Genomic DNA, 15,591 nt, shown 5'->3' with positions numbered 1-15,591 from the left:
CCTCGATTTAGTACTCACTACTACGCCTGATCTTTTTCACAAGAGTAGCTACAAAAAATAGATCCGTGGCTATAGACATGCTGATTTTGATACTATTAACCATGAGCTCTCTGCCTTTTAGATAATTACTTGCCTAACTTTCGTAATCGCTCCGTGAATACTAACTGGAACTTATTCAAAGAAAAAGTTTCATCACTCATAGAGAAATATGTTCCCCGCAAGTCATTACGTTAAACTGGCAATCGCCATGGTTCACTTAATTGTTAAAAAGGCTCAGCAGTAAGAAAAAGCACATTTTTCGCTCTGCAAAACTAGCTGGTACTCAAGAACGTTGGACTACTTATCAGGCCGTGGCTACCGAATACAAAAACATACACTCTCGAGCATGCCAATGATTTATTTTTCAATGCTACATTACCATCTCTTATAATTACTAATCCTAGGCAATTTCGGAGTGTAGTCAACTAAAAAGGCAACTCAGATATCAACCTTAAAGACTCGAGCGATCAACTAATAGAACTTGATCAATGCGCAAATGTTCTTAACTCTGAATTTGTTTCTGCTTTTTCCAAAAATGTGTGTTCTGTAACCCCTACCTATCCCGGTACTGACGTTTTACCGATGCAACCTACTCTCTTTGATATCGCTGGCATAGAAAGAATAATAGATAAGTTAGAAGTTTCTTCATCATGTGGCATTGATAATATAAATTAGAAGTTAATAATCAGTACTAAAGCGTACAGCGGTATAATGCCTTCTAATCTATTCCACCAATCTGATCAGACAGCCTGCATTCCGGAAGACTGGAAGGTCGGGAAGGAAATTCCCTGGCAGAAGTCTGGGGATAGCCATTCGCCATATAATTATCGGCCCATTTCATTTGCGTGTATTCCCTGTGAAATTAGGGAACATGTCGTTAACTCCCACCTTGCATCATTGCAACAGTCAAAAGCGGTTTTTACAGAACATCAGCATGGATTTAGCAAGCAACTTTCCTGTGAAACTCAACTTTTATCGTTTACATATGATCTAAATTCGACACTTGACAAGGGTTCCATTGTTAACTTTATATTCCTAGATTTTTCGAAAGCGTTTGAGAAGGTTTCTCATCAACTGCTTTTATTAAAACTAAGTAAACTTTTTCTTGATCCTAATGTTCGTGAATTGCTGCACTGTTTTCTCAGCGATCATTCACAATTTGTCACAGCTAATAACACTTCCTCTGCCACTTCTACAGTTGAATTAGGTGTGCCGCAAGGCTCTGTGCTGGGACCCTTGCTTTTTCTCATTTATATTAACGATTTACCTGATAGGTTACTGAAACGGTCTGCTCCAGAAGAGTCCTAGAAGACGATGAGGAGGGATAAAACGAGGAGGAAGAAGAAGAGACTAGGGTGGAGGAGATTGAAATGTGGGACGACACCCGTCTCTTTACATATGCGTTTAAAGGGACACTAAAGTGAAAAACGATTTCTTTTGCATCAATAAATTACCATTCTACTACACCAAAAACACCACTCTTACAACTATAAGACGTTTGGTAAGCCAGAAAAAGTGCACGAACGAAATACGGCTGGCGACGCCTACTTAAATTCCCGCACCTGGGGGCTGTGACGTCTTGGATTTTCACGGCATCTTCCAGGGCCTACTAATTATATATAGCGGTACAGATTGACTACATTGTGTTCTAAAGGAACAAGATATTAAACATGGCAAGTTGCGGGAACCTTCATACAGCCAACGCGGCCCAAATGCGAAAACATGCTTTGAATCCCTGACGTCACGCTGACGTACCGGCGCTGGGGTTTCGGTGCGAAATTCAAACACTGATGATTGCACCTTCATTTTCTCGTCTAATAATCAAACTATTTTTTTGAAATGACTGCCTGCAGGGTTCTCAAACAATGCTTCATTAATCTAAACTGATTTATTGCTTCGCTTTAGTGTTCCTCTAAGTGAATCACTTTACGAACGTTACATTTTGGCGCAGCCGTCGAAGCGAACATTTGGGTGACTTGGTTGACCCAAAGTCACGACTGGGCGTATCTTTTAGCCGTTACCAAGAGCAAGGTGAACCTGCGAAAGACCTTGCTTGGGATGTACAACGGCCAACCTCATCGAAGTGATGCTAGAAGGAGCTTGTATGAGTCGCGAAGAAATTAAAAAAAATAAATAACGTAATTTTACGTGCCAAAACCACTTTCTCATTATGAGGCACACCGTAGTGGAGGACTCCGGGAATTTTGACCACCTGGGGTTCTTTAACATGCACCTAAATCTAAGTACACGGCTGTTCTCGCATTTCGGCGCCATCGAAAAGCGGCCGCCATGACCGGGATTCGATCCCGCGACCTCGTGCTCAGTAGCCCAACACCATAGCCACTGAGCAACCACGGCGGGAGCGAAGAACGTCTGCAGACGGGAACCGTTAAAGTGGACATACAGCTGCAGGAGCTTGTGGAGTTGGTCCTGGAGCCCTCGCACCGACGCACCCTTAAACAGGAAACATCAGCGGAGGTGAGCCTTATTTTGAATGTCATCGAGCAACAGCAAGGAAACATGACGCATCACAGCCCGATTATATCAACTCTCCTCAGGTTGCACAACCTCCAACGGAACAGTGTGGAACCGGATATATTCGAAGAAATCTCCGCGAGTCCCGATTACTGGCTTTGTCTTTAGGAATGCGCATGTGAAAAGAATTGGTGGCTCTATGACGATAAGATTCATAATATGCGTCGCTACCTCTGTGTTACTGCTAGAAAATCTTATGACATGCAGTTTTTGGATTAGCTACCGGCTTGCTCGAACAATTGGAAAACAAATTTTTTGACGGTTTTAGGCAGCAAAGGGACCCCACAGGGCTCTGTGCTCTCGCCCTTTCTTTTCAATGTGGCCATGATCAAACTCCCTGAAAGACTGGAGGCTATTGAAGGACTAAATCACAGCATATACGCTGATGACATTACGTTGTGGATAGCTAGGGGCAGCGATGCCCAAATAGAGGAGACCCTCCAAAGGGCTATCCAGGCAGTTGAAGGTTACGCCGGACCTAGGGGACTTAAATGTTCACCGCAAAAATCGGAACTGCTTCTATACCAGCCGAAAGGCAGGGCCAGTAAGGAGGAACCGCAAATCTCTCTCACAGCTGGGGGGATCCCCATTCCAAAAGTGGACAAAATCAGAGTTCTGGGACTTTTGATTCAGGCCAACAGCTTTAATGGCGAAACAATAAGGAAACTAGACGGCTGCGCACTGCAGACCATGAGGCTGCTCCGCAGGATCGCCAACAGGCGGTCCGGGCTGAGAGAAGCGAATCTAGTTAGGCTAGTCCAGGCCTTTGTGATAGGTAGAATAGCTTATGTTGCTCCCTTCCTCAATTTTAGGTCATTCGAGAAGGAGAAGATTGAGGGCATCATACGTAAAAGTATAAACAGGCGCTGGGGCTTCCCATCCGCACTGCAAATGAAAAGCTTTTAGCCCTAGGGCTCCACAACACTCTTGAGGAGATTATTGAAGCAGTGAGGATCTCGCAGTATGAGAGACTTGCGGGAAGCCCTACGGGCAGGAAAATCCTAGCTAGGCTAGGCATAAACTATGAGGGGCAGGAAGGCATCAAAGTCGACCTGCCGCGAAGCGTGCGGAACCGACTAATAATCCCACCACTACCTCAAAACATGCACCCAATCCATCACAAGGAACGCAGAGAGAAACGGGCTGAGGCTCTTGAGAAGCGTTTCAAAAACTCGAAGGACGTGCTCTACGTTGATGCTGCGGACTATGGCAACGGCCGCATGGCCCTAGCTGTAGCGAACGCTGAAACTAGACTGATAGCCAGTGGCACAGTTCCAACGGATTGCTCTCTGATTGGAGAAGAATCTGCCATAGCACTTGCAATTGCAAGTACTTCAGCCAAAATTATAGTAAGCGACTCTAAGGTTGAGGTGATGAACTTTGCCAGAGGCAGAATTTCTCCCGAGGCGAACAGAATCCTGCAGACCTGCAGAGATAGCAGGGAAATTGAAATAATCTGGGCACCTGCGCACGCCTCCCTCGCTGGGAACGAGGCGGCCCACGAATTAGCTCGAGGACTTACATTCCGAGCTGGTGGGCTAGCCGAAGGCTTCACGGGGCGAGACCGCTTAGTGTGCTACAGAGAAATCACACAACACTACAGACTAGGGCGGGTTAAATATCCTCCGGCTGATGCATCCTTAAACAAGAGCCAGGCCTCCACTTGGCGTCGCCTGCAAACCAACTCGTTTCCAAGCCCGGTGTCGTGCAGCCTCTACTACCCGGGTCAGTACTCCAGCCAGTGTAAGCTATGTAAAGCCAGGGCTAATCTTAATCACATTCTGTGGGAATGCCCACAGGCTCCCTCTGAGGGAAGAATAAAGTCTTTAGAACAATGGGAGACCTTATTACTCAGCTCCGATCCGGAGATTCAACTGAAGACCGTCCAACTGGCCGAAATCGCCGCTAGGGTCCAAGGACTCCTGGCCGTCGTCTAGGTGGGAAGACTTAAAGCCTTCCCTACATCTGTTGGACAAATAAAGTTTTACAATCCAAAAATGACGGTTTTCCATCAAAACCCTGTTGAAAGTTGGGATGCGGCTCTACGCTTTACGTACCATTGTGGCTCTTTGCTAGAGTACTTACTCGAAAAATGCCGTTTGTTGTGTGAAGCGGAACCTAAGCTCACATGGCCGGCCGTTACAGCATTAATTACACAAGGACTATCTGCGGATGTACGAAACCAAGCTCAGATAAAAGCACCAGTCACATTTGAAGACCTTCTTCAGTGCATACAATTCTTGCTACCAAGAACAGAGTCGACGCAAGAACTAGAGGCCTGCAGAACAAGAGACATTTCTAATTCAAGTGAGCTGAACACAAAAGATTGGTTCAACGCCTGTCAACGAAGGGTTCCTCCACCCAGCCGAACACATACCCTAAAAGCAAGTTCATTTCCTCTTGCAGATTGTGTCGAGGGCAGTTTTCAACGGGCCACACTGAAGGACCTGGCTATACTTCAATTGTTGCCACAGAAACAAGTCAGTGTCGATGAAAAGCCTCAAATTTATAATACCGTGTTCGTAGTGTCCATTTGCTCGCTTCACGTCCCTGTCAAAGTTGATGGCATTGATCTGAAAGCCCTCCTGGACAGTGGAGCATCTGTGTCCCTAATAAATAAGGATCCAGTGCACGTCAGCCGCCTGCATAGTGGCAGGGCCCTGCGCGTCAAGGCATACGATGGGACTGTGAGCTAACGTAATGAGTGAGCGACTGTAGTCAAGGTGAATTTCACGGTCACAGTATTCAGACAGACGTATTAGTGTTGCTGGATGTAAGTTATGACTTTCTGTTGTCCCGCCTTGATGTGAAAAATTTAAAGATGAACATCTACTGGGACGACAGAGTCTTGATTGAAGACTACTTAACAAGAAGAATCAATCTAGAGGTACCTGGACACCTAAAGCAAATTTGCTGTGAGGATGACATAAAACAGCATTCCCAGAGCTTTTATGCAAAGGGAACTACCCACCAGCAATAAAATTTCATGCGGTTCCTTTCGACCTTGCAAACAAAGCGGTGGTTAGAAGAACTGCGTATGACGAGAAAAGAACATATGGTTGAAAGCAGAGCTACAAGCGATAGTGATCGCTGGCATCATTCGACCATCAGTATCATCATTTGCATCGCTCATAACTATTGCTTCGAATGAAGGTGGAACTGTCTGTTCTTGCACAGGTTACCGAGCTCTTAATCAACAAACTGAGCTGATACGTTACCCAATGCCGAGGATTGACCACATAATTGACAAGACCGGTGGTAGTCGTTGGTTTTCAAGATTATACCTTTTCAAGGGTTTCTGGCAAGTTACATTGACTGAAGAAATGAAAAAGTACACTGCGTTCATTACACCATTCGACTTGTATGAGTATAATCGAATACCCTACGGCTGGAAGAACTCCCCAGCGTGGTTTCAGAAAATTATGAATGAAACCCGGAAGTCATACCTGGGCATGTTCTCCAACGTTTAAATTGATGATATTTATTTATTTATTAATGTCACAATACTGCAAGCCAGAAGTGGCCCAAGCAGGAGGGGCAAAAAAAAAACACAAATCATAACTGCACGTACATGCAAAAAAAAGAAAAAAAAACATTGCATGTGACATACAACAGTATCAAAAATTTAAAGATTACAGAGCAGAAACGAAATCAATGAATATTGAGATTTCCCATAAGAAAATTGTTTCCTTTCTACTGAAGAACCAAAATTTGAAGGGCCTGTTTCACGTCAGGAGACCGAAAAACCGATTCAGGAAGGGCGTTCCAATCAGCAGTTGTTTGAGGGAAGAAATTGTGCTTAAATGAGTTTGTTTTAGCAAATATAGGCTGTAATGAGTGTTCGCTATAAGGCGGGTCCTTCGAGTAGTGGACTGTCTGAGGAATGAGGGGGCAGCAATGCTAAGCTTTCCTGCCAAAATTTTATGAAGGGAAGAAATCCGCTTCAGTTTTTTACGTGTACTAAGCAACTGGATATTATTGTCCTTTATAAGCTGCGTTGGGGAGTCTGACCTGTATTTATAAAAAATGAAACGTACTTCCTTTCTCTGAACGAGCTCTAATTCATGGATGTCTTTCTTAGTGTGGGGGTCCCAAATTACGGAGTATTCAAGTTTGGACCAGCTGAAAGTTTTATAAGCCAAGAGCTCAATATGGCTAGGAGTATGTTTTAATTTTCGCCTCAAGAAACAGAGCTTCGAGAATGCGTTGAACAGATCTCAGAGATATGAGCGCCCCAGGTTAATCGGTTGTTAAGAGTTATTCCTAGATATTTATATTGTGAGACCTCGCTAATGTTACTGTTGTGGAGGCAATATTGGTATTAGCTAACATTTCTTTTTCGCGTAACTCGGAGAAGCATACTCTTAGCAATGTGTAAATCCATATTCCATTCCTCACACCAGAGACATATCTTAAGCAAAGATTCTTGGAGCAATTGATGGTCTTCTATTGATGTTATTTCTTTATATACTCCGCAGTCATCTGCGAACAATCTTATTGACACACCATGGAATTACATTTACTAAATCATTTATATATATTAAAAGCAGCAAAGGTCCTAAAACACTACCCTGACGAACACCGGAAGCAACCGCAAGCGATTCAGAAAGGGCGCCATTCACATCAACTGACTGCGTTCTGCCACTTAAGTATGCTCTGTCCCATTCTACAAGATACAGCGAAAGACCAATCAATTGCAATTTATAAAAAAGCATTGAATGCGGTACCTTGTCAAAAGCTTTCGCCATATGGAGAAAAAGAACATCGATCTGTCCCGAGTTATCCAGTACGCTGAGAAAGTCATGAACCATCGTAATTAATTGAGTGGTGATTGACATGCCCTTCCTGAACCCATTCTGAAAAGGTGATAGGATAACCTTTTCCTTTAAAAAGTCATTTATAAAGTGGGCCGCGATGTGCTCTAGAAGTTTGCAGGATGTAGAAATAATTGATACCGGTCGGTAATTAGTCACGAGTAACTTATCTCCTTTTTTATGGATCGGTACAACACGAGCCTTCCTCCAATCCTTAGGCAACTCACTGGTTTGTAGAGATAAAGTGAAAATTTTAGCAAGATGCTCCGAGATCTGGTCCGCATAAAGCTTTAAAAAAGCACTTGGAATGCCGTCAAGACCATGACCTCTCATAATATTTATTCTACGAAGCAAAGACAAAACCCCTTCTGTGGTAACGACAGGAACCTCGCCAGGATCGATGGATCGTTTCGGTGCATCAAAAACCATATCTGAAAGGCCCCCCCAAAACAGTTTGAAAGTATCCATTAAAGAGGTGAGTTATTTTCTTCTCATTGGTAACGAGGTTCCCATCATCACTTTTAATTTCCCTTATGACCTCTTTTTGATGACCAAGGTAATTTCAAAACTTGCAGGGATCTGTTTTATGAATGAAGGAAGAGTAACCTGAAAATAATGGGATTTCGAAGTAGAGAGTTTCTGTGATAATTCATCTTTCAAATTCTGCAAATAATGAGAAGATGTAGAATGATGTCGCCGAAGACGTTGAAGTCTCCGCTTCAATTGAATAATATCACGACGCACCCATTGGTTTCGACACTCATTTCTCACTTTCCGTTGAGGTACGAAATTTTTGATACAAAATAATATCCCTTCCTTGAGGCGTTCCCACAAGCTGTGTACATCACCCTCATTAGTACGCAGCAGTACATCATCCAAATAATCAGTAATAGAAGCGTCGTCACCGCGGTCAAAATCATGGACGTAGGCAAGAGACAAATTTCGAGCACTATCAACGCAAGTGGTACGACCAGGAAAAGAAAGCAAATGGTTATCAGAAATACCAGGCTCAACCCAGAGTTCATCATTAGAGAACAATTCACTGGCAAAGAACAAATCTAAGACAGCGTTTTTATGGGTACAGTCACGCACAATTTGGTTAAGGTTTAAAGCAGACATGGTGTCCATAATTACATCACCAGAGGCGCAGCTCCTGTAAGCTAAACTCCTCCAGTCCAAGCCTGGTAGATTGAAATCATCCGTCATGATCACATTTTTTTCACGCTTGGTTAACAAGTGGTCACATAAGCTTTCAAGAAATGTTAATTGAGAATCAGGAGCACGATATATCGCGCATAATAAGAAGGTGAAGCCCCAACATGACACATGTAAAAACAGGCTTTCGTGATCCGGAATTTGGTCAAGAAAAACTCTGGCGTGTGCTAGTTGGTTCATGCTTGAAGTAGTAAAGGCAAGGCGCAGAAGACCAGGACTCAAGAAAAAAACACAAACGACAGGACAAATGACTTCACAATAACGGCGACAACCCCGCCCCTTGAACCACGATCCCTTCTAAAAATGTGATAGCCAGGGGGAATATTTTCATCGTTACCTATTTGATCATGTAACCATGTTTCTGAAAGAACAAGAATGTGCGGGTAATAGGAAAGGAGTAGTAGTTCAACGGTGTTAGTTTTATTCTTAATACTTCTGGCATTTAGAGACAATAGCCGTGGTTCTTGTTTATTCGAAAACAAAGGAGGAACATACGCAACACCTTTCACAAGTTTTGAACGCTCTCAGTCTTGCACATCTCAAAGTGAACATCAAAATAAAGTGCCTTATTCCAAAAAAATTGGTGTTCCTTGGAAGAAGGCACTTGATTTTGATTTGCCTTGATTTTGTAACCCTCCTTACAAAATGCCCCCATAGGGCCTCTAAGGTATTTGAAATAAATAAATAAATAAATAGTTCATGACGGGTCCACGAAAAGTACAAAGCAGGAATCGTTGAAGTAATTTCAAAATTGGTGAAACCCTATGGTATACAATCACTGCGTGTTTTCCTAGGTCTAGCCAGATATTTCAGGGGCTTCATCAAAGACTATGCCATTAAGACGAGATGTCTCACACGTTTGATGCAGAAAGGTATACCTTACCAGCGGGATGACTACTGTGAGATTGCGTGCGGTGAACTTTTGAGAATGGTATCGTCGGACCCTATCCTAGAGATACCAGACTTCTTGCCGTTTGTGCTGAGTACACATGTGTCATATTCTGCGACCGGCGCCACTCTCTACCAGAAATCATCGGAGACTAAGCACCAAAAGCATTATGTAGTCGGCTACTACAGCTATACACTGAAGCCCACTGAAATCAACTACTCTACAACAGAAAAAGAAGCACTGGCTATATTGAAAGCTGTGCAGTATTTTTGAACTTACATAGAACGTGCGAAATTCACCCTTTTCACGGGTCACCAGGCACTGACTCACCTTCTTGGCATGACACATCCCAAGAGGACGCATCGATAGATGAGGAAATGATCTCCAACAGTTTCATTTCGTCATTTACCATCGCCCCGGTCTCCTCGCCATTGCTGATGCACTGCCCAGATTGCTGGTACTGAACATGTTTCACTACCCTCAAGAAATTAAACGCGTGGAAATTTGGGAGGGCACCGAAGAAATGAAGTTTATCGATGGCAAATATCATGTTCCAGGCACAATGGTTCCCAAAATACTGCATCTCTACCATGACACCCCAAGACCCCGCGGGCATGATGGCTTCTGGCGCACGTGCAATAATCTGCTCAAGAGATTTACATGGCCAGGCATGAAGGATGATACCAGGAACTACATCAGAAAGTGTCATCTGTGCCAGAAGAATAAAGTCAAGTTCAGGCAGTCCACAGATATAATGATAACCACCAAGCATTCAAGTATACCGTTCGAAGTCGTTCATTTGGATATCGCGGAACTCAGAAAGGGGAAGGCGTCAGGAAAACACAAGCTTTCTTGCTTGCTATTGATGAATGTACAAGGATTGTTATGGTCAGGGCAGGAAAAGAAGACGCCAACAGCTTCATCGCTCTTCTTAAGGCTGGGTGTTTTCGAAGCACAAAGATCTTAGTGTGTGATAACGGACCTCCTTTTCGAAGCGAAAAGCTTGCAAAGTGGGCGGGAGATAACGGACTTGCTTTTCGAAGCAAAAAGCTTGCAAAGTGGGCGGGAGATAGAAGAATGACAATCACGTATTGTTCACCGTATCTCCCAGCTGCTAATGGCCTCGCCGACGTGCTATACGAGGCACGAAACAATACATAAAAATGTACCCGAACTTTGCAGGTGGTTTGAAGTGCTGCCTCAAAGCCGCTGTGAGACGTCGCAACCGTCCTTGCACGAGTGGTCTTGGATGCACTGTCACTCTTTTTATATTTGCTTAGCCTTTTCTTTGATCGCACCAATCTTTGTTTTGTAGGCATATATTACTGTTCTGACTGTCGCTTCTTTTGTTTTCTTTCTTCGTTGATAAGATCGCTTTATGCTTTTTACGCTCAGCGTTTCTTCTTCTTTGTTTCTCCATCTACTGTGCGCTATTTCTTGTTAATTTGCTTTATTGTATTTGTGTAACCTATTCTTCTTTCTTTTTAGTTTTATACAAAGGTGCTGCTGTTTTTTTTTTTTCGTTTTCTACTTTATCGAACGTACCCACTACCCTCTGTAATGCCCTCGGGTCCTGAGGATAATAAATAAATAAATAAAGCAATCAATAAATTACTAACCTTTCTGATCGAATTGCGCTCTAAAGTGACCTTAACCCTGTACAGGAGTGGTACGATATTCGGCTAATTAAGCTTAATCTCACTAAACGAAAACTGGTTTCATTTAAACGCCAGCGTAATCCTTTGCTTTTTTTTTGCACGCAATCTCTAACTCCTCTGTTGAAGAAGTCCATTCCTATAAGTACCTTACCCTACGATCTTTCTTGGGTCGCACAGGTCACCTAGGTCATCTCATCAGCGAACAGATGTCTCGGTCTTTTAAAGCGTCACTTGCGTCACGCCCCGCAGGACATAAAACTTCTCGCGTATCTAATGAGATCTAAACTAGAATGTGCCGTGCCCATGGGGAGTCCGCAGCAGGTATACTTAATCAACGAATTGGGAACCGTGAAAAATCGTGCCAGTAGGCGTATTCATTCTTCATACTCATATGGCATAAGCATAAACGCGAAATTGTCTTCCAAATCTTTTCGTGTGCTGCCGCATCGCCAGCCTGTTTCGTTCACAAGGTTTTCCGCAGCTGCACAAACGTGCGCCCTACATCATCCCACCGACGCGCATATCCCACTGCACAGCCCATCCGTATCAAATTGCACGCTAACGTGCTTCCACTACCCCCTTCGCTGCTTCATTTTTTTTTCGTACAGCAGTGGACTGGAATCACCTTCCCGAGACAGTGCAGCTATCACGTGTCCATGAATTTTTGCAGGAAACATCACTGCCCACTTTTCAGTATAAAGACAAATTGTGACCTTATTTGTCAGCGCACCCTTTATGTAAGATCCCCTAAAGGGGGTCTTTAAGGTAGTAAAGGGATGTGATGTGACATTTATTATGTACTGCCCCTACTCACATAGTACACCTATTTGGAGTTTGCCAGGTGTTTGTAAATGAATAAATATAAATTATGGAGCTTAACGTGCCAAAACCACTTTCATTGAGGCGCACCGTAGTGGAGGCCTCCGGAAATTTCGACCACCTGGGGTTCTTTAACGTGCACCTAAATTTAAGTACACGGGTGTTTTCGCATTTCGACTCCATCGAAATGTGTCCGCCGTGGCCGGGATTCCAGCCCGTGACCTCGTGCTCAGCAGCCCAACATTATGGCCACTGAGCAACCACGGCGGGGGTAAATGAATAAATAAGGCCGCTGCAGTAGCTTAGTGACTGTTGCGTTGCTTTGCTGAGCTCCGGGCTGCGGGTTTGATCCAGGCCGCATCATCCGTAATTTCATGAGGGCGAAATGCAAGAACGCTGATGTGCTTCGATTTTGCTACACGTTCAATAACCGTACGTACCAATGATAATACAAGAGTGCCCCACTACAGCGTGTCTCATAAACAGATTGTGTTCGTTTGCACGCAGAACGTCAGAATTTATTTTTTATTGAAAAGACGCATTAAACGAATCTTGTCTGGTTTTCTGTGAAGTTCAAGTCCCCAGAGGTGACAACGCCCCGCTTACACGTGAAGGCTTCTTTCATGTTTTTGTCGCCTCATTGCTTTTCAGAATTGGCACAACCCCTTTTCCGTCGTCTCGGCATCAAAGGTACAATATGGCTTTTATTTCGAGAGTGCAGATGGGTTGCACCGGAGTTAGCGGCAAATTGCGAGCACGGATGGCCTCATTTTAAGTGTGTCCAGTGGAGCTAAGTGGTTAGGGCATGCGTTATCCCAAGCCATAGCCAGTGAGTGCAGTTATCGTTAAGAGAGAGATGGTGAGCACATGAAAAAGGGCGAACTAAAGTATACGGGCGAACTTTTGCAAGCGTTCTAACACCATGTGCAGAAGCTTTCTTTTTGTAGGTGTATATATGACTATTGTGCAGGCGACGATCATGTCTCTATCGCAGTACTTGTTTGCAGTACTCTGGAGGCTACACGAATTCTTACTCCATGGGAAGGCCAAATGGCCCTCGAGATGTGCTCATCCGCGCCGCGTTTTCTGCTGAGCGATTGCATGCTATCCTGCCTCCATGGTTGGTGTTTGAGACAAAAAATGCTACGACCACCATAAACATAAGCTGCGTTCACACGCATGTGACGGCGATGATTCAATTGTACGCTTTCCCTGCAGCCTGCTGAGCCTGACAGTAAGGGTCAATACCCTTGCTGCACCATAGCGTCTTCTTGGCGTCTACTTGGCGCTTGCTCGCTACTGTCATCACCTATCGTGCTTTACTGTGAAAATGTTTACACCGTTACGGGTGTTTACTTGTCACTCAGGTAGCATCCCTACCGTTAGGACTTTAAACATGTATAGAGGGCAATGGAGCTCTAACTACCCGTGCGATGACAAAAGACGTAGTTGAAGACTATGTAATTGTTTAGACAGCCTTAGCAGTATAGAAATTTCTGACAAGGAAATTTCACAGGGATGGACGTGAAGCTTTATTTAAATCACTTTTCATGTGGCCTGTCTCAACTGTCATCATATTTACTTGCAAGAAAAAGTGGGCAAAAAAGATGCCATCATTGGTCCCCATCAACAATTTGGTCTTACCCCTTACATGTGAAAGTGTTAGGTATGCGACAACCAAACACCCTGTATATATCCATAAAGCTGTAAAACTGCTTAGAGTGTAGAGCGTGGTAGCAAATTAATGATGCGGTGAACAGTGAGACTTTTATAGCGTTGCGCATAGTCAACACATTACCAGTGCTAATGCTGTGGCGCCATCTGCTAATTTGAAATGAATTTAACGAATCAAGTTTACGAATCGGTGCCGTATTTGCAGCCCTAGCGGCGTGAAAAGAAACAGCCGATCTGAATAATTGCGAGAAAGTATACCTACTGCTTTCACCTCATTTTGAGATGGGACTTACCGATTACGGTTATTTCCTCTTGTTTTTTGCTCACAGGGGGAGAACTAGTAACAAACGCGAATTCGGATCGAAGCAGGCGGTTGGCGCGGTACGGGTGTTGCCATGTTGCTAGGTGATCATGGTTAGGGTTGCTATTTTGGTTACCGCGGGAAGCCGTCACAGTAGTTCGCGGAATATGACAGTGCATGCACACAAGTCCTACGGTGTCATGTATCGCTGTACCGTATCACGTAGCGAGCAAAAATAAAATTATCTACAGCAACCAATGTGTATTTTAGTTACGTGCGGAACTATATTCCGCTGCGCAAGGATATTGCCCGTGTACGCCTCGTACATTCGCTACTGCTGCAAAGTATTTGTGAAACGCCTTACAGAACGTCAGTTTCGATTCCCGTGATGATGGTGCAGTCCGTGTATGTTACGAAGCACTGACGTGTTGCGTTGCTTTCCTCCCTCCCCTCTGCCTACCAGGTGCATCGCTGTCGGTTTGCCGCATGCCGGATGTCACGTGACACACGGAACGGGAGCATTTCCAGCCTGCTGCGAAAAGATCGTCTGTCACCCGCATCTCCAGTCGGTGCAAGATTCTGCACAAGTCAATCCTCTGGCCAAGCACACTTGATAATTTCGCACCTCCATACCATACCTTTTCTCCACAAAAAAATGACACAATTCAGAGTGACTCAATACGATGTACTCACTCATGGATGTGGTTGTGATAGAAAATAAATGAACTGCCCATATTTTCACAAAAGGTTGGTAGCGCTGCACATGTATGTCTTTAGGTCGATGAGTTCCTAGATAAAAAGTTTCAAGGTAACATCATTCTTTCATTTATCCGCCGTTCTCCTCATCCCCCGCTCTTCCAGCATTGCCCGTACATGGCTAGCTTACTGCTGTCAAGTGACATGAAAAGTGTCCTAAGCTTTTTCCTGAGACATGGTTTGCGCAACATACGCGTGTATATTAATTTACTGCACGGAAAACAGTTTCAAAACGAGAACTAATAATGAATGTAGTACGTTAAAAATACAGAAGCTCTTTGTCTTGACACGCGCGTCGAGTCTGCCAAAATCTTGTGAGGGTGCTAGTGGCGCTCTATGTAGAAGGCAGATGAAGAGGAGCGGGAAAGGGGAAATGGCACTGCCTAAAACTCACCTAGGTACCTTACTTGGACGGCGACGGGTCTTCTACCGCAGCGTTGTGTGTGGCAACAAAAATCTAATAGGATAATTCATCGCAATGCTGGTGCCTGATTCGGGGGTCGCGGATAATAATTGAAGAGAACTAAATGCTTCCCAATGTGTTGAATCTGGAGTTGTCATCCGGTGGTGGCCAAAGCCACGGCACCAAGTGAGGGCGTCACGTTCCCGGCGCTGGAGATTTCGTGACTCGCACTGCGACATGCCACGGTGAACAGTGATGGCGTTGTGTGGACGCTGAGGCCCACACACCACACACACACACAAAAAAAAGAACGATCTGGCCCACTCCCAAAGTAGAATTAAGGTGGATTAATGTGGAGTTGTAATTTCAGCTGGTAACTTAGACAAGTGCTCCTAGTTTTGCATGCAAATTACGTGACGATAGTTAAGTTACTGGCAACATTTTAACCCCTAAATGCAGCAACAGCGTGAAAAGATGTGGCCGTGATC

General features: G+C 44.3%; 1 protein-coding gene across 1 annotated transcript in view; it reads left to right on the top strand.

Annotated features, from left to right (window-relative positions):
- The window catches only part of LOC142590708 (uncharacterized), a 134,736-nt gene extending 120,017 nt beyond the window's left edge, over window positions 1–14,719 (top strand). Inside the window, exon 3 of the mRNA XM_075703125.1 lies at window positions 14,408–14,719. Within this exon, the coding sequence (XP_075559240.1) occupies window positions 14,408–14,558 (151 nt within the window). The 3' untranslated portion in view covers window positions 14,559–14,719. The remainder of the gene's footprint in view (window positions 1–14,407) is intronic.
- The last annotated feature ends 872 nt before the right edge of the window (window positions 14,720–15,591 follow it).

Source organism: Dermacentor variabilis, chromosome 8 (assembly GCF_050947875.1).
Source record: "Dermacentor variabilis isolate Ectoservices chromosome 8, ASM5094787v1, whole genome shotgun sequence".
In the NCBI taxonomy this organism is placed as follows: Eukaryota; Metazoa; Arthropoda; class Arachnida; order Ixodida; family Ixodidae; genus Dermacentor; species Dermacentor variabilis.
Note: the sequence above shows the minus strand (reverse complement) of the source record. Positions and strands in the feature narration are given on the sequence as shown.